The following is a 27,372-nucleotide window of genomic DNA, read 5'->3' as shown; positions in this document are numbered from 1 at the left end:
AATTGTCAACATCATGTATTTTGGAATATAAACATTTGCTATTTATTCTATATATTGCTCTGTATTCACATTGAGCTCCTTATATAAGGATTGATATATAATAAGAAAAATATATTTCTACAGAAATATATATATATATATATATATATATATATATATATATATATATATATATAATTTCAAATATATCCATTTATCTATTTCAAGTATATATGTATGTATTTGTTTCATATATATATATATATATATATATATATATATACATACATATTTTCATTTATTTAAAATCTACATACATATATTTCAATATATATATATATATATGGTGTTTTGCACCAGGACTGCCTTTCTATCCTTTCACAAACTTTTTGTTATAGATAAATTCAAATGTCAGCACCAAGGCTGACTGTCTGAGTTGTACATTTTAGTAATTAGAATTAACAGAAGCGTGTTCATGCATGTTTTCAGAAATTGTAGATGAGAAAAAAGAAATGTATTACCTAATGTATACAGAGCAAATACAAGTGATCAAAAATTCATTGGGCATCCATTGGCACACATGCATATGACAAGTGTGTTATGATGCATTGTATATAAGACTCGTTCAAAATACTACCTTAGTGTTTTGCCAGCATGAAGCATGGCTATGTGAAACCTCTATCTCTGCAGGGAAAAAGATCTTTCACAAAAGATAAATTTATTCTAAAACTTAAAATTGTGTATTTTTAAATTCTTTTCTCCCTTTAATATATTTTGTTTTCTATATTGCTTTAGTTTGCAGAAATCATTTTCCATAATATGTGTAATTTGCACAGTGTCTGTTTTAGTCTGCCAACTTTTCTCTCTTTTCCCTTTAAAATAATTCAATGTAATTAGTAAATAATTTATTTTAATTGGTATATTTTAATCAACATACACTTTTTAAAAAAGTGACAATGAAAACAGGGTCTTGATGGCTAGGTTTTAGTCAAATGGTTTTTTGATTATTAAATATAGAAAATATTTTTTTCTTTCTTCTCTTGTAATGTTGTTCCTCAACTTATAACTCCATGTTTTTATGCTTTAAATCCTAATTAAAAGAAATGTCATATTACACAAACACATTATATATATATATATATATATATATATATAGTCTTGGTAGTTTTTTTAAAACCTTTAAAACTATGAAAAAAAATGTTCTTTGTTGGACCAATGTTTTGTCAATAAGTCAATTAATCTCCTGTATCGCTGAATTGTTTTACTTACATGAACAAACAATAGTACCAATGTTATTAAAGAGATTTTCAATTATTTAGTTGAGAGATTTAAAAAAAACAGTACAGTAGGTGCTATCATTCATTTTTATTACATGAAAACAAAAGCGATAACAAAATCCTATTCTAATGTATTTTTGTATGAAATCTAGCATCAGAAATCATTACTAGATAATTACATAAATGTCATATCTAGGGTTCAAAAAGTATCCAACACACATGAAAAATAGTATTAGTTTTTAGTAATATGGACTTTACTCGTTATAACAGCTTCCAAAAATTTGGGATACTTCCTTACAAGATTGTTACAAATGTTAACTGGAATTTTATCCCATTTTTTTTTGACAAATTCGTTTAAGTTCTGTCAGATTCCTCAGATCTCTCTTTTGTATAATGAATTACAACTTTTGGTACAGATTTTCCATTAAGTTGGGGTCAGGTAATTGACTTGCCCATCCTAATACCTCTATTTCTTTCTCACAAAATCATGTACTAGTTACCTCAGTCGTGTGGTTGGAATCGTTGTCTTGCTGGGATATCCAAACATTAGGCACATTCAAATCCTCTGCAGACTTTGTGTGTTCGATACTTTTTGAATCCTAGATATAACATTTATATACTTATCTAGTGAATGCATAATTATATATGATTTGTGATACCAGATTTGTATTTATCATACTAAAATACATTGGAATAGAATTTTGTTAATGAACTTTTGCTTTATATCTGATACTTATTGCACCCACTGTATATTAAACCATGGCTCCCCAGCTCTGCTGATCAAACATCACCTCCCTCAAAATACACACACACACATTATATCTCTATATATATATATATATATATATATATATATTATATGCACACAGTATGTTTAAAAAGAAATTACTAACAGAATATGATTAATATGCTTGTGAAAATTATAATAAACTATCTTATACTTTCTATGCTTTATCCCCATTACCCCCTGAAAATACATGGACGAAAAGTGATGCCATAAAGACAATATTAATTGAGGAGTATTCGTGGTCTCAGCTTGAAAGCCTTGCGGGTCCTTTTCTCTGGACGGAAGCGTAGCACAGTATCAGGATTCTTTTTAGCAACAACCAATAGATTATTAGTTGGAGTCTCATGTAGCAGTTTCATTGCTGATTCCTCTACCAACTGATAACCACTCCGAGGGAAATGTAGTTTAAAGCAACCAATATCATAGTTCTCGTGCACAACACCTTTAAGTTGAAGTTGGATGCAGCCGGAGAAAGCATGATTTGCCACGGAAAGGTTGTAAAATTTTATACACATGCCGACACCAATCAGACGTGGAAGTCCAAAACAAAGAGGCGGTGGGTTACGAGCTGAAAAAGAATTTAATATTCTTAAGACTGATAATAAGGCATGACAAGAAACTGAAGAATAAAAAAAAATACTCCATAAAACAGCATTTCAAGCTACAAGAAATTAAATAATACATAATACTTCATCATATAAAACATATCATTTTAAAGTATAAGTAACTGAATAATAATAAAAAAAATACTTCATTTAAAACACTATTTCAAGATATAATAAATTGTATAGCAATGCATAATACTTGATTACTGACGACAACTTGGATGTCTCCAAGTCCAACATAAACAAATTACTGATAAACCGCCCCCTTAAGTAAGACACTTTATAAAATCTCCATTATTAATGATTACTACAATATTATCTCATTGATTACTGTACATGCAATAACCCTTATGCAATAACCCTTATCTCCGTAAAAATAAAAAAAAAAACATATCATTCAATAACAGTTATTGTTTACAGTGTTTTTTTGTTAGACATGCAATCGTTTTTGTTGAATTACCTCTGACATTTTTTTTTCTTTGCTTTTATTTAAAATTAACCATATTTTCATGCCTTATATGAAGGGTGTGCAATAAGTAATGCCCTTAACCCACTTCCTATAGCAGTAGAGCAACGAAACTTGGCACAGTTATTAGTCTTTCTCTACATAGGAACTACCCAGAGTTATGCAGTTCTCCCATCGTTTGATGCAGCTCTAGAGATCGCTTTTGTAGAACACCCAAGTTGGTCGTCCAACCACGACATGACTTCTGAAATCAAGGCTACATCATCTGGGAAATGCTTTCCTTTCAAAAACAACTTCATGGCTGGGAAGAGGTGAAAGTCAGCGGGTGCAATGGCAGGAGAGTAGGGAGGATGGAGAAGGATTTCATAACCACACACCCGTGCTTCTGATCTGGCGACATGTGAGTTGTGGACCAGAGTGTTGTCCTGCAGGAGGAGGATACCTTTGCTGATATGGCCCCGCCTCTTGATTTTGATAGCTTCCCTTAATTTCCTCAAAAGTGAAGCACAATAGGCCCCTGTAATTGTGGTACCCTTTGCCAGGAAATCTGTCATCACTACTCGGTCCTGGTCCCAGAAGACTGTGAGCATGACCTTCCCAGCAGAGGGCTGCATTCTTGCCTTCTTTGGAGGTGGTGAGTCCAAGTGCTTCCACTGCATTGACTGGGCTTTGGTCTCTGGATCATAGTGATGGACCCAGGTTTCATCCTGTGTAATCAGTCTTTTGAAAAACTTTGACTCATCTTCTTCGCACATCTCCAAATTCATCCTCGAGCACTCGACTCGTAACAACAATGCAAAATCCCTTGACCACTTCACTAGAAACAAAGTGTAGTTTCTGTTCTCATACAAGATAATGCATGTCTCTGCTATTGGTCAATGAAGTAGAAATCCTTTTAAACAGTGGCAATTTTTGTTGTTTCAATCCAGTTCTCAATTTCCAAGAGCTAGACATTTCCCACATTAAAAACTGACCTAGCAAAGACACATAAATCGAAACAATGCAATCTAAGACTTTATTTAACATAATGTATACAGATTAAATAGTGATGCCTTATTTCCATCTATTTCTGTTTCCATAAACAGATTCTTAATGCATGTATTCGGTCTAATGTGCATAAGCGTTTACAAATTGACATCACAGTAATTCACTATTATTTTTTTTTTAAATTCAATAACTGTTTCCATTTTATTATGAACATTACTTACATTATGGATAGAACATTAATATTTCAGGTCGTATAGCCAACTAAATTTCATAACAAAATTAAAATTCCACCATAGTGTATTTCTATTAAAACCGACATAAGTCAGCCATTTTATTTATGTTACATTGCGTATTACAAAGACACACAGACCCCACATTAAAATCTCAGTGCGTACTCCTCCACCCGATACTAATTCATCCATTTTTCTACATTTGCTGCTGCCTTTTTCGCCCAACAAAATAAAACTTTTTACCGATTTTGTTAAACTGATTAGTGAATATTTAATTACCTGTAATGTTGAAAAATAAAGAATAATTGAAATTTCTAACATAATAAGGAAAATCTAAATATTGGTTATATGTGATTCAAATATATATTCAAGAAACGGCCATTGATAACTTCATCCCTAATATAATACAAAAAAAAAACTAATTAGTGCTAGTATAATATTAGATTCATGAAATTAACTCTTATTTAAATTTACTTTGGGTTTTGATTTTCTCTACAGAAGTTAAAAACTAAAAGTTTATTTCTTACTTTTATATCCCTATTTTACTATTAATATTGTGAAATTCACGTTCACATCGGAGAAGCATAAGCCAATAATAAAAATAAGAAGAAAAATAAGAAAATTCCAATGTGAATAGAAAACATAGTTTAATATTAAATCATATAACGTTATATATATATATACTAGCAAAAGTACCCATCGTTGACTGGGTTCAAAAACAGCCTACAGAAAATGGACTGATTTATGAAAGTAGGATAGGTTATAAAAAGGAAGGGTTGTAAAGAGATAGCTTCGAATTTGGAGATATCAAAACCAAAGCAACATATGATGAAAGTAAAAATAAAATAGATAAACCCCATAATTTATTATACCATACCTGTTCACACTGAAACACATATCACAATATTCTGTGGATCTATATTAAAAAACCTTGTTAAACTTTGTGACATATTTCCATTCTATGGAGGTCAGGCGCAAACAAACACCCCATAATTTTAACTTTAAACTGAAACATAATTATCAAAGTAAATAGATATGAAAAGTCTTTACATTCTATGGAGGCCAGGCACGGATGCAGGCCCCACAATTTTATTATACCATCCCTATTTAAGTTAAAACATACTTATCAAAGAATTATTATGTACATCTATATCAAAAACACTTGTAAACGTTTTTTTTTTAATTTTTACATTTTTTATTTCCATACTTTGTGGACCAGGCGCGAACGCAGATCCCACAATTTTAATGAATCATCATTATGCCAGATCAAACATACCAATTCCTGTGTCTCGATACATCTTCTATCATTATATGTGATTAGTTTTCTATAATAGTCAACCATATAGGAGCCTATTCATGACCAGACACACACAGACGTTCAGCTTTATATTATATATATATATATATATATATATATATATATATATATATATGTGTGTGTGTGTGTGTGTGTGTGTGTGTTATTTGTTTTTGCGATAGGTTTTCAATGAATTCAATTATTTACAAAAGTGCATTTTAACCTAAATGCGAGTTGGGACTAATTTTCCCTTTAACCAATTTGGTACTCTCATATAGGGAGCAGCATAAATATATATTTATATATATTAAAAACAATATATATAAAATATATATATAAATATATATTTCAGATGCTACCAGGTTTTAACTTTCACCATCCAATGAAACAGATCAGTTATTCCTGTCTGTGAAAACAACTGTAATTTGTTAAGTTAATATCTTCAGGTTGTAAAATAAGAAAACATATACAGCTCTACTAACGAGGTGAACACTTTTTATCCCGCTTTTTACCACTTATAATTCTAAGTATTTATATATATATATCAGATATTATGTTCTTTATTTGAAAGCACAGCATATTTACTGTACAGATACTCTAGAATAAATGGTAAATTTGTGGCGGGATTGATTATCAGATTCGTTGTTGCGACCTCGAATACCTTTAAAAAACAAAATTAGAATGGCAATGTTCTGTTGTAGCATAAGATAACATTTACCAAACGAATTTATTTAGATTTAAAAAATAACATTGTTGTTAAAAATATTTTTTAAATGTCAAATAAATAAATAGGAATAATTTGAGATGATTGAATATAAAAGGCTAAAAATGTAATCAAATATATAGTTATTTTTAAATTTCATTTAGAAATAAGAATATTCTAGAAAGTGGAATAAAAATCAGTTAGCGATTGAAGCTGCAAAAAAATGTTAAATTTTAAAGATTTATCGAAGATAAAGAGAAAATAAAACAAAAAATGAATATCAAAAGATAAACAAAACATGTTATTCCCCTTAAAATTTGATGTTGTATTTTTGTTGAATTAATCATGACTTACTTTTTCTTTATTTTTTAAATATATAAAATAACTCCTGCAATTGATTGTTATTAATTTCATGGTGCATGTTTCATTCATGGTTAAAATATTTGTTTGACTTTTATCCTCAATGAAAGAAATTTTACAAAAAAAATCAAATCGTTTTCGAAATTCCTTTAATTGTATTTCCACTTTTTCGCTGTACCAAATTTTTTTGCTACACAAAAACTTTTGATTATATAATGGTATATTTTAAAACAACAATTCCACAGGAATTGGAATCAGAATCATACTTGGTATTGGAATCGTTAATCAACATTTTCCTGGAATCGGAAAAAATTTAGGAATCATCCCAACACTAGTAATTTGATTTAAACTTATCACATTTTTTTGCTCTCTTTGACCGAATCATGTAGCCTAGGTGTCCTAAAAAATTATGGTGCTTTTGGGGTACTCCCCCAACCAATTCTCACGATTGCAATTAAATCATTCCAAGAAACACGCTTCCCCTTGTTATACTCATCAACATTGGGAACAGCGGTTTCTTCAATTCTGTTATGCAAAACTTTTTTTGTGATCTCTTTTGAGCTCCATATCAAGGTTTTGAGTAATATGAAAAAAGAGCTCCAAAAAGGCATGTTTTTTTTAGCTCTAAAAGTCCCAGAGGGATGCGAACCAGAATTTTGCCAGGGTCACCCATACTGAATTTATATTAAGAACCATGACCTTCACATTTTGGCCAAATTTCAGGAAAGTCTAATGGATGAATCAAATGCTATAGGACAAAAAGTGTCATTTTAGGCCATTTTGGGGCATTTTTGACCTCTTTTGAGTCCCTGAGGATGCCGAATCCAAGTGTAAATGGATAACGGTGCAGTTTTAGGCCTTAACACATGCAAATTTTAGTTGACTCCCATGAGAAATCACTATATAGTCAGACATGTATAGTTTTTGTTGAGAAATATAAAAAGAAACACAAAAAGGAGCATTTTAGCACTAAACGTCCTTGGAGACATGAACCAAAGTTTTGCAAGGACCACCCATATTAAGAACAATTGGCTCCACATTTTGGTTAAGTTTCAGAAAAATCTAATGGATGGAACAAAAGTTATGGGGCAAAACGTGTCATTTTTGGCTATTTTGGGGCATTTTTTACCACTTTTGAGCCCCTGGGTATGTAACGGAAATTTTCACAAAAAGAAATTTTTTACTGTGCACATTTATTTAATGAAATACAATGTGTAGCAAAATTTCAGGAAAAAACTAATTCATGGTTATCTGGCAATCGTTCAGACTAACGGACACATGGATGCTACTGATAACATTGGTCCTCTCCGATAAATCGGGGGACCAACAAACAAGTAACCATATACTACATATACACTTTAAAAAATACTGGGATCTGTCTTCTACATCTTAGTACAGACCAATCAGCATGCTCTACACAACAAATAAGTTGCTTGAGTTCGCTATAAATAGAGAAATTATCAATCACCTAAGTAAAACCAACATATTCAGCGACATGCAATACAGGTTCTGTTCTGAGAGATAAACAGCTGATGTGCTGATGGTAATATCACACAGGATCAGTGAATCTATTGATGATGGTTCATTTCTTAAACAATAACTTTTGACATTTGATAGGGTTTGATCTACTTCATAAAAGTTTCAGCCACGGAATAGCTGAAAACGTCCCCTCAATAAAATCCTTTCTCTCTAAAAGGTTTATTAAGGTAGTCATTGATGGGTAGAAATCCAAAGTACACAGTATTAATGCTTGTGTGCCTTAGTGATTCATACTAGGCTGAACTCTCTTCTTGATCTCCAGAACCACATTTTTCATGTATTTATCGACATCTATACAAAAATACTATAATTTATGGCAACAGTTCTAAAGCCGTCAGAGATCAGGATCTTGCTGATTGTCTCTCCTCCGACCTTTAGCGAGTAGTGCAATAGGAAAAAAAAACGGTTTACCTTTAATGCATCCAAAGCCAAACTTTTATCTTTTCATCACCAATGCTCTGATCTCACTTTATCCGAATTAAAATAAATAGTTCTCATCTTGAAAGAGCACACTACTTTGACCAATTTCTGGGAATGACGTTTATCCGAATTGAAATGGAAGATGTACATCGGATCCATTGCCAAAATCATTGAATAGTGGGATCATTCTGCCACTCCAGAAAGTATCTGACTCTTGACGCAAACCTCTTCCTGTATAAAGAGTCAAATATGTGGCGCTCCTTAAGAGCACTCTTTCCTGCCGTGACTGAGTACAATACTGTCTATGGAATTTATTGAGTGAGGGTCACCTCCCTACTTTCTCTTCTCAAAGAAAAGAGGTGAATTTATTTCAATGCTATTATTATTTGTATGGAAAGTGTAGGATTGCTCTCCAATTTATTGTGCTTATATGTAAAACATTCACAACAAATACTCATCTGGCGGCAACAACTGCCAACACCTTCCCTCACGTGTTATCGATGCCTAAAACTAAACTAGAATTCCAGAGTTTCTTTTACAGAACTGTCCATCTTTGGAATACAATACTGTGTGTCTGCTTCCCGAGTAACTATAACATGTTCATCTTCAAATCTAATGTGAATAAATTCTTATTGAGCTGTCCTCTAAAGTAGTGTATGTTGTAGCCATGTTCACCAAACTAAACTTAACTTCTATCCCTGTGGTGACCTACCAAGTAATCTATATATCTATAAAAATAAAATTGTCTGTGTGTGTGTGTACATTTGCCTACCAAATTACTCTGTCAAATTTCCGTCCACAGACTTGAGATTTGAGATAAGGGGTATTGAGATTTGGGAAAATCTTTTTAATCGGTTTTCAGCCAGAAATTTTATTTTTAAGGGGTAAATGTTCAATGATTTGACCTTTGAAAACTCTACTAAACTCTGCTGCCAATCTTGGATCTAAACACTTGAAATTTTAGATGTAAGTTGCTTGGACATGGATCAAATTTTGTAATTTTATTTGAGCCCAAAACAATAAAGGTTATGCGCGTAAAAATTGGGGTCAAAGTTAAAAATATTTGACCTCTGCGTTCTTTACCAAATTACTCAGCCAATTTTTTTGTCTAAACATTTAAAATTTACATAAAGTATATTCAGACATAGGGCAAGCTTTTTAATCAGTTTTTAGCAAAATTTGACAGCCAAGGGTCAAAGTTCAAAAGATTTTACCTTTGTAGACTCTACCAAACTCCTCCACTAATTTTGGGTCTAAACACTTTAAATTTTAGATGTAGGTTACCTGGACATGAGTCAAGCTTTTTAATATATATATATATATATATATATATATATATATATATCCACATAAAGTTATGAACAGTGCATAGGGCACAAGCAAAGCCGGGCTGAACTGCTAGTAATTAAAAAAAAAAAATTATTTCAAGCACAACTGGTATTTCCAGACAAGAGAGTGAGAGGAATTAAGATTTAAATAAATCAGTATCGAGTATATCTTAAGTGCTTTGTTATGCTTATGTTCGTGTGTGTGTGTATACTTGTATATATAGTTGTTTACAAACATGAATTTTGTCAGCTCTACAACTCATCAGTGTGGATATGTGTAGGTAGATTCCAAAGAGAACCCCCAATGTTTGTGTGAAGTACAATATCACTGGGCAACAAATATCACTAGTAGCAGTGGGAGAGATGTATCACATTATAAATTTTGCCATTTATATTCATGATAGTGATAATTGAAAGTATTCAATTGTTTTTTTTTACCACAAAGTATCACTTTAATACGAGCTGATAATCATTGTTCCCTACAGCAGAGTGATGCCCCTGATAGAAGAGTGTTATTTATTGTTATGCGTACTAACTTATCAAGAATTTTTTCTTCTGACCATGGCTTCATGATTATTTGAGACTGAATGATTACAACTCCAAGAAATGTACGTATGTTAAATGGATGAATAGACATTGGTTCATTTACTTTACATATTATAAATGTGTATTTGATTGAAATCAAATTCCTTGAGTTGAAATTATGGAACCACATTATTTCTCACCTGAAGCTTTTCCTTTATACACAATGGTTCCATCTAGGGTGAATTGCACAGAAATTCCCAATTCTTCTGGTAGGTAAGTAAAGTTTAGACATCCTGAAAAAAAAGTAGGAAATGAAAAAGAATAACTTTTAATCTTGTCTCAAAACAAATAACATTTAAACAGAATGTGAAAGTCCGATTTCTTTAAATTACTTTTATCATCACTAGTGTATTTCTTTTAGAAAAATGGTTTTATAATATGAATAAACAAGTATATAAATATTTGCATTATAAAAATATGTGGTTTATTCCAAAGATCGATCTTTGCCTACTTTAATTTAAATATAATTATGGGTATATGTCCCACAGCTAGTACGTATATGGCATAATCTAGTGATACAATTTTCACAAACTCTGCACATTCAATTAGGATGTATTTTTGCAATAACATACATGTTTATCAGCATAGACGTGTGGCTTTAGACATCCCCAAAAAATAGTTTTATAGAGTTAATTACATAAACAAGGTAGCCATTTGACAGGTCCATACATATATATGCGTGTGTATGTTGACATGTCGGTGAAATTGTCTGTTAATCAAATGTTTCACCCAATAATAATCTGAAAGTAAAGAAAATAGATATGTCAATGTAAAGTTTGTTCTCTCTAAAAAAAAAAACCCAAAAAACACCCTATTCATTGCAACGTTCTACATAGTAATGATAAGCTCATGTCATTTTGTGTTCAAATCTTGTATCATATTTATCTGTCTGCAAATTTTCTATGTTCCTGGACATATAAATAACTTAATTGTTTTATTGAATGTACTGTACACTCTTTAACCCTTACCCTCGAGTGACTTCTTTGCCTTGATAAATGATGATACCTATGTAAAAAGAAAAAAAATATTGCCTATGTGAACATTTTAGGGTTTTCTTTGTATGAATTGAGTATTAGTAAGTAAATTAACCACAAAAAGTAAAAATGTTATTTAACATTATCATCAGTAAAATTAAATTAAAGTGAATCTTACATAAAAAATGCACAAAGTAAATTTCATAAATAAGTCGTGTTAGAGTGTAGTGGAGTTGGAAAAGGGGAAAGTAGGAAAACATGATGACTGGTGAGAATACGAAGAACATATATATCCAGAACAGATTTAGTGATACAGGAAGATTAGTAAGTCCGTGGGGATTCGTATCTGTACGACATCTGGATAGCTCTCATTGAGCGGTCTATACTTGCTGCTTATATGGCTAATGGATAAGTCCATTTTTGTGATTATAAGGGTGTGTATGTCCCCACAACATAGAGATTATTAAATACTACAAAATCCAATATAAGAAAATAAACAAAATATATTGAACCTAAATAAATGGAAGAATAGAAAAGTTACAATAAAATGTGTTAATAATGAAAGAATTAGCTCAGTATGATTGATTTCTCTATCAAAGAATGTGCACTACACAACATGTCCGGTGTGAATGATGGACAACAAAGTTAGCAAAAATAAGCACGTTAACAAAAAAACATTTAATTAATAACTGTCAATGTATAGTGAATAAGATACTTATTATTGATATAAAAATAACAAATGAAAATGAATCTAAAATAAATCAATTTTTAGACACAAACTTCAATTTAAATAATGAACTATACACATCTGATAGCAAAGCAATCTAATATATTAACAAATAATTTAAATAATGAACTACACACATCTGATAGCAAAGCAATCTAATATATTAATAAACAATTTAAATAATGAACTATACACATCTGATAGCAAAGCAATATAATATATTAATAAACAATTTAAATAATGAACTATACACATCTGATAGCAAAGCAATCTAATATATTAATAAACAATTTAAATAATGAACTATACACATCTGATAGCAAAGCAATCTAATATATTAACAAATAATTTAAATAATGAACTATACACATCTGATACCAAAGCAATCTAATATATACACAAACAATTTAAATAATGAACTATACACATCGTTTAGCAAAGCAATCTAATATATAAACAAACAATTAAAATAATGAACTATACATATCTGATAGCAAAGCAATCTAATATATTAACAAAAAATTTAAATAATGAACTACACATATGATAGCAAAGCAATCTAATATATTAATAAACAATTAAAATAATGAACTATACATATCTGATAGCAAAGCAATCTAATATATTAATAAACAATTTAAATAATGAACTATACACATCTGATAGCAAAGCAATCTAATATATTAAGAAATTATTAAAAAAATGAACTATACACATCTGATACCAAAGCAATCTAATATATTAACAAAGAATTTAAATAATGAACTATACACATCTGATAGCAAAGCAATCTAATATATTAAGAAATAATTTAAATAATGAACTATACACATCTGATACCAAAGCAATCTAATATATTAAGAAATTATTTAAAAAATGAACTATACACATCTGATAGCAAAGCAATCTAATATATTAACAAAGAATTTAAATAATGAACTATACAAATTTGATAGCAAAGCAATCTAATATATTAACAAAGAATTAAAATAATGAACTATACACATCTGATAGCAAAGCAATCTAATATATTAACAAAGAATTTAAATAATGAACTATACACATCTGATAGCAAAGCAATCTAATATATTAACAAAGAATTTAAATAATGAACTATACACATCTGATAGCAAAGCAATCTAATATATTAAGAAATAATTTAAATAATGAACTATACACATCTGATAGCAAAGCAATCTAATATATTAAGAAATTATTTAAAAAATGAACTATACACATCTGATAGCAAAGCAATCTAATATATTAAGAAATTATTTAAAAAATGAACTATACACATCTGATAGCAAAGCAATCTAATATATTAAGAAATTATTTAAAAAATGAACTATACACATCTGATAGCAAAGCAATCTAATATATTAACAAAGAATTTAAATAATGAACTATACACATCTGATAGCAAAGCAATCTAATATATTAACAAAGAATTTAAATAATGAACTATACACATCTTATAGCAAAGCAATCTAATATATTAACAAAGAATTTAAATAATAAACTATACACATCTGATAGCAAAGCAATCTAATATATTAACAAAGAATTTAAATAATGAACTATACACATCTGATAGCAAAGCAATCTAATATATTAACAAATTATTTAAAAAATGAAGTATACACATCTGATACCAAAGCAATCTAATATATTAACAAAGAATTTAAATAATGAACTATACACATCTGATAGCAAAGCAATCTAACATATTAAGAAATTATTTAAAAAATGAACTATACACATCTGATAGCAAAGCAATCTAATATATTAAGAAATTATTAAAAAAATGAACTATACACATCTGATACCAAAGCAATCTAATATATTAACAAAGAATTTAAATAATGAACTATACACATCTGATAGCAAAGCAATCTAATATATTAAGAAATAATTTAAATAATGAACTATACACATCTGATACCAAAGCAATCTAATATATTAAGAAATTATTTAAAAAATGAACTATACACATCTGATAGCAAAGCAATCTAATATATTAAGAAATTATTTAAAAAAATGAACTATACACATCTGATAGCAAAGCAATCTAATATATTAACAAAGAATTTAAATAATGAACTATACACATTTGATAGCAAAGCAATCTAATATATTAACAAAGAATTAAAATAATTAACTATACACATCTGATAGCAAAGCAATCTAATATATTAACAAAGAATTTAAATAATGAACTATACACATCTGATAGCAAAGCAATCTAATATATTAACAAAGAATTTAAATAATGAACTATACACATCTGATAGCAAAGCAATCTAATATATTAAGAAATAATTTAAATAATGAACTATACACATCTGATAGCAAAGCAATCTAATATATTAAGAAATTATTTAAAAAATGAACTATACACATCTGATACCAAAGCAATCTAATATATTAAGAAATTATTTAAAAAATTAACTATACACATCTGATAGCAAAGCAATCTAATATATTAAGAAATAATTTAAAAAATGAACTATACACATCTGATACCAAAGCAATCTAATATATTAACAAATAATTTAAATAATGAAGTATACATATCTGATAGCAAAGCAATCTAATATATTAAGAAATAATTTAAATAATGAACTATACACATCTGATAGCAAAGCAATCTAATACATTAAGAAATTATTTAAAAAATGAACTATACACATCTGATAGCAAAGCAATCTAATATATTAAGAAATTATTTAAAAAATGAACTATACACATCTGATAGCAAAGCAATCTAATATATTAACAAATTATTTAAAAAATGAACTATACACATATGATAGCAAAGCAATCTAATATATTAAGAAATAATTTAAAAAATGAACTATACACATCTGATAGCAAAGCAATCTAATATATCAAGAAATTATTTAAAAAATTAACTATACACATCTGATAGCAAAGCAATCTAATATATTAAGAAATTATTTAAAAAATTAACTATACACATCTGATAGCAAAGCAATCTAATATATTAAGAAATTATTTAAAAAATGAACTATACACATCTGATAGCAAAGCAATCTAATATATTAAGAAATTATTTAAAAAATGAACTATACACATCTGATAGCAAAGCAATCTAATATATTAAGAAATTATTTAAAATATGAACTATACACATCTGATAACAAAGCAATCTAATATATTAAGAAATTATTTAAAAAATGAACTATACACATCTGATAGCAAAGCAATCTAATATATTAACAAATAATTAAAATAATGAACTATACATATCTGATAGCAAAGCAATCTAATATATTAAGAAATTATTTAAAAAATGAACTATACACATCTGATAGCAAAGCAATCTAATATATTAAGAAATTATTTAAAAAATGAACTATACACATCTGATAGCAAAGCAATCTAACATATTAAGAAAATATTTAAATAATGAACTATACACATCTGATAGCAAAGCAATCTAATATATTAAGAAATTATTTAAAAAATGAACTATACACATCTGATAGCAAAGCAATCTAATATATTAAGAAATTATTTAAAAAATGAACTATACACATCTGATAGCAAAGCAATCTAATATATTAAGAAATTATTTAAAAAATGAACTATACACATCTGATAGCAAAGCAATCTAATATATTAAGAAATTATTTAAAAAATGAACTATACACATCTGATAGCAAAGCAATCTAATATATTAAGAAATTATTTAAAAAATGAACTATACACATCTGATACCAAAGCAATCTTATATATTAACAAAGAATTTAAATAATGAACTATACACATCTGATAGCAAAGCAATCTAATATATTAAGAAATAATTTTAATAATGAACTATACACATCTGATAGCAAAGCAATCTAATATATTAACAAAGAATTAAAATAATGAACTATACACATCTGATAGCAAAGCAATCTAATATATTAAGAAATTATTTAAAAAATGAACTATACACATCTGATAGCAAAGCAATCTAATATATTAAGAAATAATTTAAATAATGAACTATACACATCTGATAGCAAAGCAATCTAATATATTAAGAAATTATTTAAAAAATGAACTATACACATCTGATACCAAAGCAATCTAATATATAAACAAACAATTTAAATAATGAACTATACACATCTGATAGCAAAGTAATCTAATATATTAAGAAATAATTTAAATAATGAACTATACATATCTGATAGCAAAGCAATCTAATATATTAACAAAAAATTTAAATAATGAACTATACACATCTGATAGCAAAGCAATCTAATAACAAAAAAATTAAATAATGAACTATACACATCTGATAGCAAAGCAATCTAATAACAAAAAATTTAAATAATGAACTATACACATCTGATAGCAAAGCAATCTAATAACAAAAAATTTAAATAATGAACTATACACATCTGATAGCAAAGCAATCTAATATATTAAGAAATAATTTTAATAATGAACTATACACATCTGATAGCAAAGCAATCTAATATATTAACAAAGAATTAAAATAATGAACTATACACATCTGATAGCAAAGCAATCTAATATATTAAGAAATTATTTAAAAAATGAACTATACACATCTGATAGCAAAGCAATCTAATATATTAAGAAATAATTTAAATAATGAACTATACACATCTGATAGCAAAGCAATCTAATATATTAAGAAATTATTTAAAAAATGAACTATACACATCTGATACCAAAGCAATCTAATATATAAACAAACAATTTAAATAATGAACTATACACATCTGATAGCAAAGTAATCTAATATATTAAGAAATAATTTAAATAATGAACTATACATATCTGATAGCAAAGCAATCTAATATATTAACAAAAAATTTAAATAATGAACTATACACATCTGATAGCAAAGCAATCTAATATATTAAACAAAAAATTTAAATAATGAACTATACACATCTGATAGCAAAGCAATCTAATAACAAAAAAATTAAAAAATGAACTATACACATCTGATAGCAAAGCAATCTAATAACAAAAAATTTAAATAATGAACTATACACATCTGATAGCAAAGCAATCTAATAACAAAAAAATTAAATAATAAACTATACACATCTGATACCAAAGCAATCTAATATATTAACAAAACATTTAAATAATGAACTATACACATCTGATAGCAAAGCAATCTAATATATTTGCAAACACTAACACCATCTGTCTAGTGTTCAAACCAATATCGATGCTATTGAGGATCCATTTGTCTCATAATTATAAATATCTTAAATTAACACAAAGACCGAATATGAAACAACTTTTAAAAAAACAAGTTAACGTAATAGAAATAAAAAATGATTTTTGAAATAAAATATTGTTAGAGTTTTATCATAAAAAAATGTACAACAGAAATTGGCAAAGTTTTATTTTTTTATATTTTTGTTTACCCTACTAAAAGCACATTGCCACCGAGATACAAGATACTACTATAAATTAGGGGAATGTTAAGTGGGGAGTTGTGAAGCGAAATATTTATTCATTTTACATTTAAACTTTTTAAAACCTGTCTAACACAAAGACACTACAGGTAGGTTGAACAGTATGTCATGCATGGATGAATGGTTGCATTGTATAGATACCGTCAAGTGTAATTTCCGAGAAAAGTAAAGAAAGCCAATCTTTTTGGCAGTAGTCTTGGCATTATCTTCTATGTATTTTTTCAAATTCATGTTAACTGTTAACATTACTAATATTACTGTGAATTAGTTTAAATGATGAAATTACAACTAGAGTGTTCTTATCCATGGCAATCAATATCAGGAAAGGTTCTTTGTAATTGTTGAAGGAAATGAGCACTAAATGTTACCATCCTTTTACATCCCAATCAACTACAGACTTTAGGCCATTTTCTAAGGCTTTAGATATTGCTTTTTGATATGTGCTCATTCGTTTTTCCTATATATCTGATATAGAGTGTGATGTCATCAGCAAATATACCAATTTCAGAAACAATTTCATAAGGTCAGTCTGTTATAAATATAAGGAACAATAAATACATCAATATCATATGTAGAGCGTAGAGCTATCTAGAAGAGCATGGATTGTCCACTGGTCGACGAAGAATTTGATTATATTAAGAACACATTCAGTAATAACATATTTAATTTTCACAAAAATCAAATTATATGGCATTACTAAATGTAATCGAATCTTTATTAGTATAGTTGGGTTAGATCAGATCCACATACCTTCAAGGATTTTTGATGATATCACAGACATAAAAAGGGGTAATTATCATATCATCGATGTGGCAACACCCCAAACAAGGCATATTGCCACTGAGACATAAGGAAATATTGTGATAGCAAACCCATCTTGTTTGCAGAAGCCTATTAAATCTCTTCTATGTATTTGTTCCAATTCATGTTACCTGTGAAAATTAGAGTAGTTTGACTGATGAACTCAGCTAGTGTTATTAGCCATAACAATCAGAGTTTGGAAACGGTTTTGTAATTGTTCAAAGAAAGGAACTTTGTCTTAGTAGCATTAACTGCAGCATTTATAACCCCATTCTTCTACAGACTGGAAGAACTTTTCAGACATTATCTTGAATATTTACTTATTTATATCAGGTGGAGAGTATTGTGTCATCAGCAAATATACCCATGTCAAGCACAATTTTAGTAGGGAGTTTGTTTATGAGTATCAGGAACAATAAAGATTCAATGATTGACATGCACACATGTCGTGTTGTTTTCAAGAACAATATGGATCTTTTTCTTGTCTAAGAAGGATTTTATTATATTACTGTAAAGCAAAAAAAATATTTTCTCAGAAATACCACAACTTTCATCAACTCCTCTCAACTAAGATCATATTCATAAAAACAATTCTCAACATCTATGCTTTCTCTTGCTTTCCAAAACACAACTGACTGTCCTCCCAATTTATCCTTTTTCCATCATATGCAAATTAATGCAATTTATATAAAGGAATCAATGTTTCAACTCAAGTTTTTTTCTTCTTCTTCCTTCACTGATCTCATTACCTGACAGGCAAAAAGATGCACTTCCAATTATGAGTAGTTTCATCGACTACATTTTATTTGCCTACATATTTTAGAATCAGTAATACAATTAAATTCCCATGAGAAAACCTTTATACCAGACCTTGTCAAATGCTTTGGATATATCAAGGGCTATGGCCCTAGCTTCACCTGCCTATTTCAGCATGTGGTAATATGTATTCAGAGATGATTGTTATGGTAAAGATTAGTTTGTCTAAATCCACCATCAAAAAATAGTTAACAAGCACTTTCTTGATAAACAACTGAAAGAGAGGGAGATGACTAATGAGGAAACAATTGAGCAGATGAGTTTCTTCATCAGATGTAATTTTTCAGCTCGCAGAGAAGCAAGATTTGATTACTCGTTTGTTATAGAGTTTTGAGAGAACATAAGCTATTTTAACCGTGTCATTCTTTATTAATATAGTAGGGATAAAATCAGATCCACATAGTTTGGAAGTGTCTAGGTTTTTATGATATCACACAGTCATAGAAGGGGTGATTATCAGATAATCGAGTGCAATCAATCAAAGCAAACAATCTAGCATTCTTAGTGATTGTGCAAATGGTAGGATGGTTGTTGCATGATACTATGGATGTCCCCAATCCCAGTTTTAAGGAAATGATTCATTAGAATAGCAAAAGTATAAGAATTGAGATTAGTTAAAAGTGAGGGGTCAACAGGATGCAGTCGCAAGACAAGAAAATGAAATACAGTTACTATTTAATTTCCGAATAATAAGAAATTCTTAATTACAAGAGTAAGCAAAGTGTGATATGATGATAAAGAGCACTTTTGATGAACCCCACATTTAGGGGCCTTGTACCAGACTTGTCTTACACTCAAATGGAGATAAGTAAATGTAAATAGGTGCTATTATAAACATGATGATTTCAGAGTGTATCATAGATCAAGTCTATTGGCAGATTGTTTATAAAATTGTGTGCTTGATCTTACAGCTTAAATGTCAAAGGCAGTGAACACATTAAAGTGACTGTATTCTTTCTTTCTGTCCCTTTCTTGTTAATAGATATTAAAGTCTTTTTATCTATCTTCCTCCCTGGTCCTCTCTCTTTTTCCCTCTTGTTTAAATGTGGACTCGATTAAAGAAGCAGTTGCAACTCCAAGATGGGGAACACAACAAAATAAAGTTGCATAAAATATAATTTTGAATGTCGATTGTGATTCCCTCAGATGGAAGAAATCTTTGTGCAGTTTTTACAGACCTGTCAGTCAAGACTAAGAGAAGTTATGTTGCCTCCTTAGTTTGATGCACCTCCACAGGAGAATGTTATTCATCCTTGTAAAGTACTGTGTTCGTAACATACAATAAATGCTTCCTATAACTTTTTGTGAATGTCTAAAACAATGACACACACATGCACTCAGAAACTAACATTATACAGCACACACTAGATGATATGAGATATATATATATATATATATATATATATATATATATATATATATATATATATACATGAGCCACATTAGACACCTAGACAATATGTATTGTTATGTATGCATCATGCATGTATTTGGTAACTCATCCGGTGCATAACATGTGTTATGATAAATAAATCGACCCACAATTGAACATTTAGAGGCAAAAAGAAAAGACAAACATTATACATACATTTAATTATATACAGGCATCATATTTTAAGATGATATATATATGAGAAGCCAATCAGTGTTACAGAATTAACTATAGGTATTTGTCATACAAGCCTCAAATACTGTGGTTCAGAATAGATGAAGAAATGAGGCTTGTCGATTTACATAATCTGGAAAGTGGATTAGGAGAGCAACATTCGATGAATGAATGTGATATACAACACTTTTACACACTGAAATATTTTAAATGAAGGTCTGATTGGATGGGTTTATTTCTTTTTTTTTTTTGCAATATGAAAAATATCTCAGAGTTTGTGCAAATATCTATATGAGATTTACTAAGAAAAAGGATTCTAGTTTGTCTAGTTTAGTTCTAAGCCCTTGCACATTTGTGAATGCGGCCCTTAAGGAAAGAGAGCAAATTTGTTGTATGTAGCTGAGTGTACAGTTTGATTTTGTTTTATGTTTGGTATCTCATTTCATATAATTGAATATGTTTTAACATAGAGTGGACTGGATAAAATTGGTGTTTGTTGATTCCAATATTGAAATTTTGTTTAATTTTTTCAATCTACAACTTACCTGTATCATTTAGGTGAAGGGAGGCCTGCTCTATATGGGCACAACAACCACAGGAATAATTAGCACAACCACAACTTCCTGACATTCTCTCGTTCACATCTTTTTCTGCCTCTTCCTGAATTTGCTCAATGCATTTTGCCACAACAAATCGAAAGTCGGAAGAAACATTTGCTGAAACAAAAAGAAAAGTTTAATTTTAGTCATAAGATATGTGTTTTTCTTACATCATTGGATGAATTTTATTGTCATGGTAATCGGTAGCTGAAAAAGTTTCTTGCAATTTTTAATGGAGGAAGCTTAATTTTAGCACCATTAAATGTGACCACTCATTTAGGTCCCTATTCTACTGCAGACTGAATGTTGAGCCATTGCCTTAGATATGTGCACAATCATTTTCTCTCTTGTCTGTTATAGAGCATGGTGTCATCAGCAAAGTTATCAAATTGTGTGTCAGTCAATTTTGTTTTTCTATTGTTTTACTAGTAAAACAAAATTTTGCTTTATTAAGATTCAATGGTTTCAATGCTAAAATTCATCATATTTTTATGTCCTAGTTTTATTATGAAATGACATTTTCCAGAAAAAATTATTTATCAACTTTTGGCTGTCATATAAAATGTTATAGAAACACATCTTATATGAATGGACAAAAATTGCTTCAATATTTATCCAAATAAATAAAGGGGTAAACCAAAAAATAAATAATAAAATTTACTGCAGTTTCACTTCACATTTCCTCAAGTCTTTTTTCCATCTTGTTTTCCAATCAAGTGGCTATATTACAGTTAACCATTTCTTTACATTACATCTTGAATTCCTGTTAAATATTAGTCTCCCGGAAAATGCTGGATGACCTAATTGAAGCAAAAGTGGTTGCACTTGTCTATATTTAGTTAATATCAAATATTTCAATAACAAAAAGAAATTTATTTAGAAAAATGTTTCTATAGTAAAAAAAAAAATGCATGAAGTTAAATATTTTTAATGAAAGATTTAGGAATTTTAGAAACATAAATAGAATTTAGTTAGCAAAACAATGACCTGGAATAAGGACTGACCTCATTATTCAGTATTGCTCAAAATGACTACATACTACAAAAGGGTTAACTGGGAAGCCATCAGAGAACATATCAGAGATGCTCCATGCCATGGCACTGCTGAACAATGTGGCAATAAGATAACTGAATGGTGCAAAGTGGGCATTGAAGCACATGTTAACATACAGAATTATTATATGAAACCCGACTCATCATCATGGTTCACTACAGATTGTGCAGCTGTCCTTGCACAAAGACAGCATGCATTCTGCCGGTCATACATCATAAGTCAAATACAAATAGGTAAAAAATTTATACAGGCTAGAAAGCATTGTAAGAGAGGAATAACCACAGCCAAATGAAAACATGCTGAAATAGTCAAGGAACACATAGAATCGCAGAAGATAGGAACTCATGATTTCTGGAAAATCTATAATAGTGTAGTGAATAAAGTGCAATCAGTAATTTCTACACTATCCAACAACTAGAGCCAACAACTAACTCCCTCCCAAATTTCCTTATGCAGACAGAAGCAACAATTGATGATCTGAAAATTACTCTTCTCATGACCACGATATTATAAAAAATTTTAGACATTTCTAAGGTGTGTGGGCTTGATCTCATCCCTACTATACTAATAAAGAAATGCTCAGCTGAGCCAGCCCCCATACTTTCCAAACTCTACAAAAATTCTTTGCTGAATCCTACTTCCCTGATAGCTGAAATATGGCCTCTGTGGTACCAATGTACAAGAATTCTGGTGAAAGGACTGACTCTCTCAATAATCATCTTATCAGTCTCCTCCCCCTCTTAGCTAAAATCTTTGAGATGCTAATCAATCAAGCACTAGTCCACCACCTTGCAAAAGATAATCTTCTCTCTGACAAACAGTATGGATTTAGGCAATGTCGTTCTACTGTAGACATTTTAACAATCATCTCTGAACTCAAATATCATGCATTGGATAAGGCAGGTGAAGTCCGGGTTGTAACCCTCGATATATCCAAGGTTTTTGACAAAGTCTGGCATGAAGGGATGTTAACAAAAATCAAATCAGACGGTATAACTGGACGAATACAAAATGTAATTATATCTTTCTTAAATTATAGGACCATCCAGGTTATTAATGGACATTCATCCAAGCAGCATAACATTAATGCAGGAGTGTTTCAAGAGGTCAATCCTTGGACCACTATTATTTCTGATATTCATCAATGACCTCCCAGATAATATTGAGTCCAAGATGGGTATATTTGCTGATGATACAACACTCTATAACATGGATGATGGAAAGAACGTATGTACACAAATTCAAAAAGATGACTGAATCCTCAGTGGAATGGGGACAAAAGTGAAAGGTAACATTTAATGCTACTATGACCAAGCTGCTCTCCTTTAACAATTACAAGAAGCCTCTCCAACCACAGATGTCCAGTACAAATAACTCCCTACATGAGAATTCTTCCTTCAAACTCCCCGGCTTAACATTCTGGTGCAATATGAACTGGAACAAATATACTGAGCATATTGCAAAGGCTGCTGCAAAGAAGGTGGGTTCCCTCTATCATGCCAGTAAAATGTTCACACCTGAGAGTATCCTGCACCTCTACATGCCACCATCCGCTCATGCATGGAGTATTGCTGCCACATCTGTGCTGATGCATTTACCACAAGCCTCTCTCTTTTGGATAGGCCCCAGAAAAGGGTCACCAATTTAATATGTCCCACTTTGTCAACTAGGCTCGAACCTCTGCTCCATCACTGCAATGGTGCATCCCTGTGTCAGGTTTACAAGTATTTTAATAGAAGGTGTTCTGATGAACTCACTGCACTTGTGCCCCCTTGACGTACATATCCCCACCAAACCCATTAAGCAAGTTACTCAATAAAAACCGGAGTGCGTACAATCTGAGCCAAGGCCACCAACAAGACCCAAACAAAAGAGTTAACCACCTATTCTTCATGAACAGTCTTAAGCTGACTTATTATTTCAGCACTGAACAAAAAATACATATGCACCCCAAAAGTTTAAAACTTCATCTTGCATTATTTTTTAATTTGTAAAACAATGTGGTAAATTTAAATTAAAATATATTCACGTGATTAAATGTTACTTATTTACATTACATTAAAATATAATCACGTGATTAAATGTTACATATTTACGATTTAATAGGAAGATTAAATTAAACCAGATTTTAGTGCATATGTATTTTTGATACCGGGCTATTTTTAATAGTTTTTTCTGGTTAAATTCAAGTTTCACAATATTTTTTTAATCAATTGTATGGAGGAAGCACAGAATAGTTAAAAAAAAAATTTAAAAAATAAAAAAAACGCCCTCCCCTCCCATATTAAGAATGGCGTTCAGAATAATAACATTATTCCAGCACGGTACCAAAAAAATACATAAGTACCCAAAATTTTACTTTGTATTGTTCAATGTTTTTAATTATAAATCATAAAATAAAACACATTTAATCATTTAAAAACTTCATCTTGCATTCTTTCTTTTTTTTTTTTTATTTGTTAAACAACGTGGTTAATTTAAATCAAATTTTAATAAATCTTCACATCTGAAATAATAGTGTGATTATGTTACCCATCTGCAAGATTATATATATATATATATATATATATATATATATATATATATATATATATATATATATATATATATATATATATACGAGCAAAACGGTTAATAAAACATGTTAAAAAACACTTTTAAATGAGTTAAAAACATATTTAATCTGAAAAGGAAACTATATATATATATATATATATATATATATATATATATATATATATATAAAATGTTCTCATTAAAACATTCACTTAATTTGATCAAGTATTTTTTTTTTTACAGAAGAAAACCAAATTTTAATTAGATCAATAGTATCCCGGCCATCTTGCCTATTTAGTGGACGAGGAGGGGCACCAAGAAAGATTCACCGCTTTTTGTTAGAAAAAATACCAACATAAATATTTTAGTTTTCCACTTATTTTACAGGGTTTATCTTTTTTCCATTTTGTCCTTTGTTAATCAATTTTTTTTGTTTAAATGCATCCCGTCCTCTTCCGCGAAATAAGCATGATGACCGGGATACGATCGATCTCATTAAAATTTGATTTTCCTCTGCAAGAAAAAAACATACTTGACAAAATTGATGTGTTTGTTTTTTTTTTTTTTTTTTTTTTTTGTGTGTGCTAATGTACTTACTGATCCGGATCCGCGCTATTTTTTAAATCGTATTTCCAAGTTTAATTAAAGTTTTATGATATGTTTTTTTTTTTTCGATTGTAAGATTAAAGTCCAGAATAGGTACAAAACCCCCTCCCCTCCCAATGTTAAGAATGGGTTTTTAAATGATAATGTTATTACTTCAGCAGTTCAGCACGGATCAATAAATGCATGATTACCGCTTTTTTTTTTAATAAGAACTTCATTCAATAACGAGTATGTACATATATATATATATATATATATATATATATATATATATATATATATATATGTACAAATACCGAATTATTTTGTTTTTGTTTATTTTAAACAAAAACAAAATAATTCAGCACTTAGTTGTACGAGTATGTATTATATATATATATATATATATATATATATATATATATATATAATACATACTCGTACAACTAAGTGCTGAATTATTTTGTTTTTGTTTAAAATAAACAAAAACAAAATAATTCGGTATTTGTTTAGTTTTTTTCAGAAAATGAAAAATCCATTTTTAGAAAATGAAAAATCCCATTTTTATTATTTGTGAGGAGACAATCAAAATAAAAACGTAATATTGAAATGATGTGCAGTTTATTCTACTTATTTTTCTATTTTTCATTAAAAAAACGATCTTTTTTTAATTTTTCATAATGAAATCGATTAGTTTCGTATACAAATGAATGAACAATCACGTGTGCGATCTTCGTCGTTCGTTTAGACAAAAAAGAAAGTAACTTGAATTACACAAACAATTTAAAAAATGCGAATTAAATGTTAATATGTTGAATTAACTAACCTTTAGCCAAAGAATAAATTGATAAAAATGACAATAAAATCAAAAGTTGACGCATTATTATTTGTTTACGAGTTGTACAGCTTTGTGTCCTCTGCTGCTGCTATATGAATTGTAACCGGTGAACGATTAATATTTGTCTCCTCTGAAAAATAGACATCCTTTTAATAAACTAATGTTTTAATCCTAAAGCTTATTTCCCGATTGCTGGAAAATATATTTTAATGTTTCTCTCATTATTTATTTCCACCCCCACTACACTACACAAAGTTAAAAGTTGAGGTCATATAACCACACGGATTCAACAAAAAAAAAAGCATAAACAGAATTGTAAGCATTTTTCTGTAGGTAAAGAACGGGTGACCAATTTGTAAAGGTCGATTCTTCCTTCTTTATAAACACTGAAGAACGACAACAACAAATAGCAATCAACTCAAACACAATGTGTGTGTGTGTGTGTATATATATATATATATATATATATATATATATATATATATATATATATATATATATATATATAAGCAATAACTGTTATTTACTCGATAGTATTTTTTTAGAAATGTGAAATGGCAATTTTGTTATTTTTCTTACTTTCCGTCTCCAGTTCGTCATGAAATCAAAAAGGTGAATATTCGACAAAACTGAACTAAAAGGACATTATTTTTATGAGAAGATAGTTTAGAAATATTAAGATCGTGCATAAAGATGGTTCTACATGAGGGAAAAATGTTTCTAAAAAATTTACAAGCGTTTAAAAATCTTTCCCTGACCGAGGCACTTAATATTTTA

The 27,372-nt window shown here is 29.3% G+C and overlaps 1 protein-coding gene across 1 annotated transcript; it reads right to left on the bottom strand.

Annotated features, from left to right (window-relative positions):
* Positions 1-1,767: 1,767 nt before the first annotated feature.
* Positions 1,768-26,740, bottom strand: LOC145252967 (uncharacterized). The gene is made up of 4 exons (XM_080112895.1): positions 26,584-26,740; positions 21,510-21,680; positions 10,704-10,796; positions 1,768-2,611 (listed from the first exon to the last, which is right to left on the bottom strand). The coding sequence occupies exons 1-4, from the start codon at positions 26,636-26,638 to the stop codon at positions 2,265-2,267; spliced, it is 666 nt and encodes a 221-aa protein (XP_079969021.1). The 5' UTR covers positions 26,639-26,740; the 3' UTR covers positions 1,768-2,264.
* Between the last annotated feature and the right edge of the window lie 632 nt (positions 26,741-27,372).

This window comes from Euprymna scolopes, chromosome 3 (genome assembly GCF_053919585.1).
Source record: "Euprymna scolopes isolate OS-2025 chromosome 3, ASM5391958v1, whole genome shotgun sequence".
Taxonomy (NCBI): domain Eukaryota; kingdom Metazoa; phylum Mollusca; class Cephalopoda; order Sepiida; family Sepiolidae; genus Euprymna; species Euprymna scolopes.
This window is presented reverse-complemented; position numbering and strand designations above follow the sequence as displayed.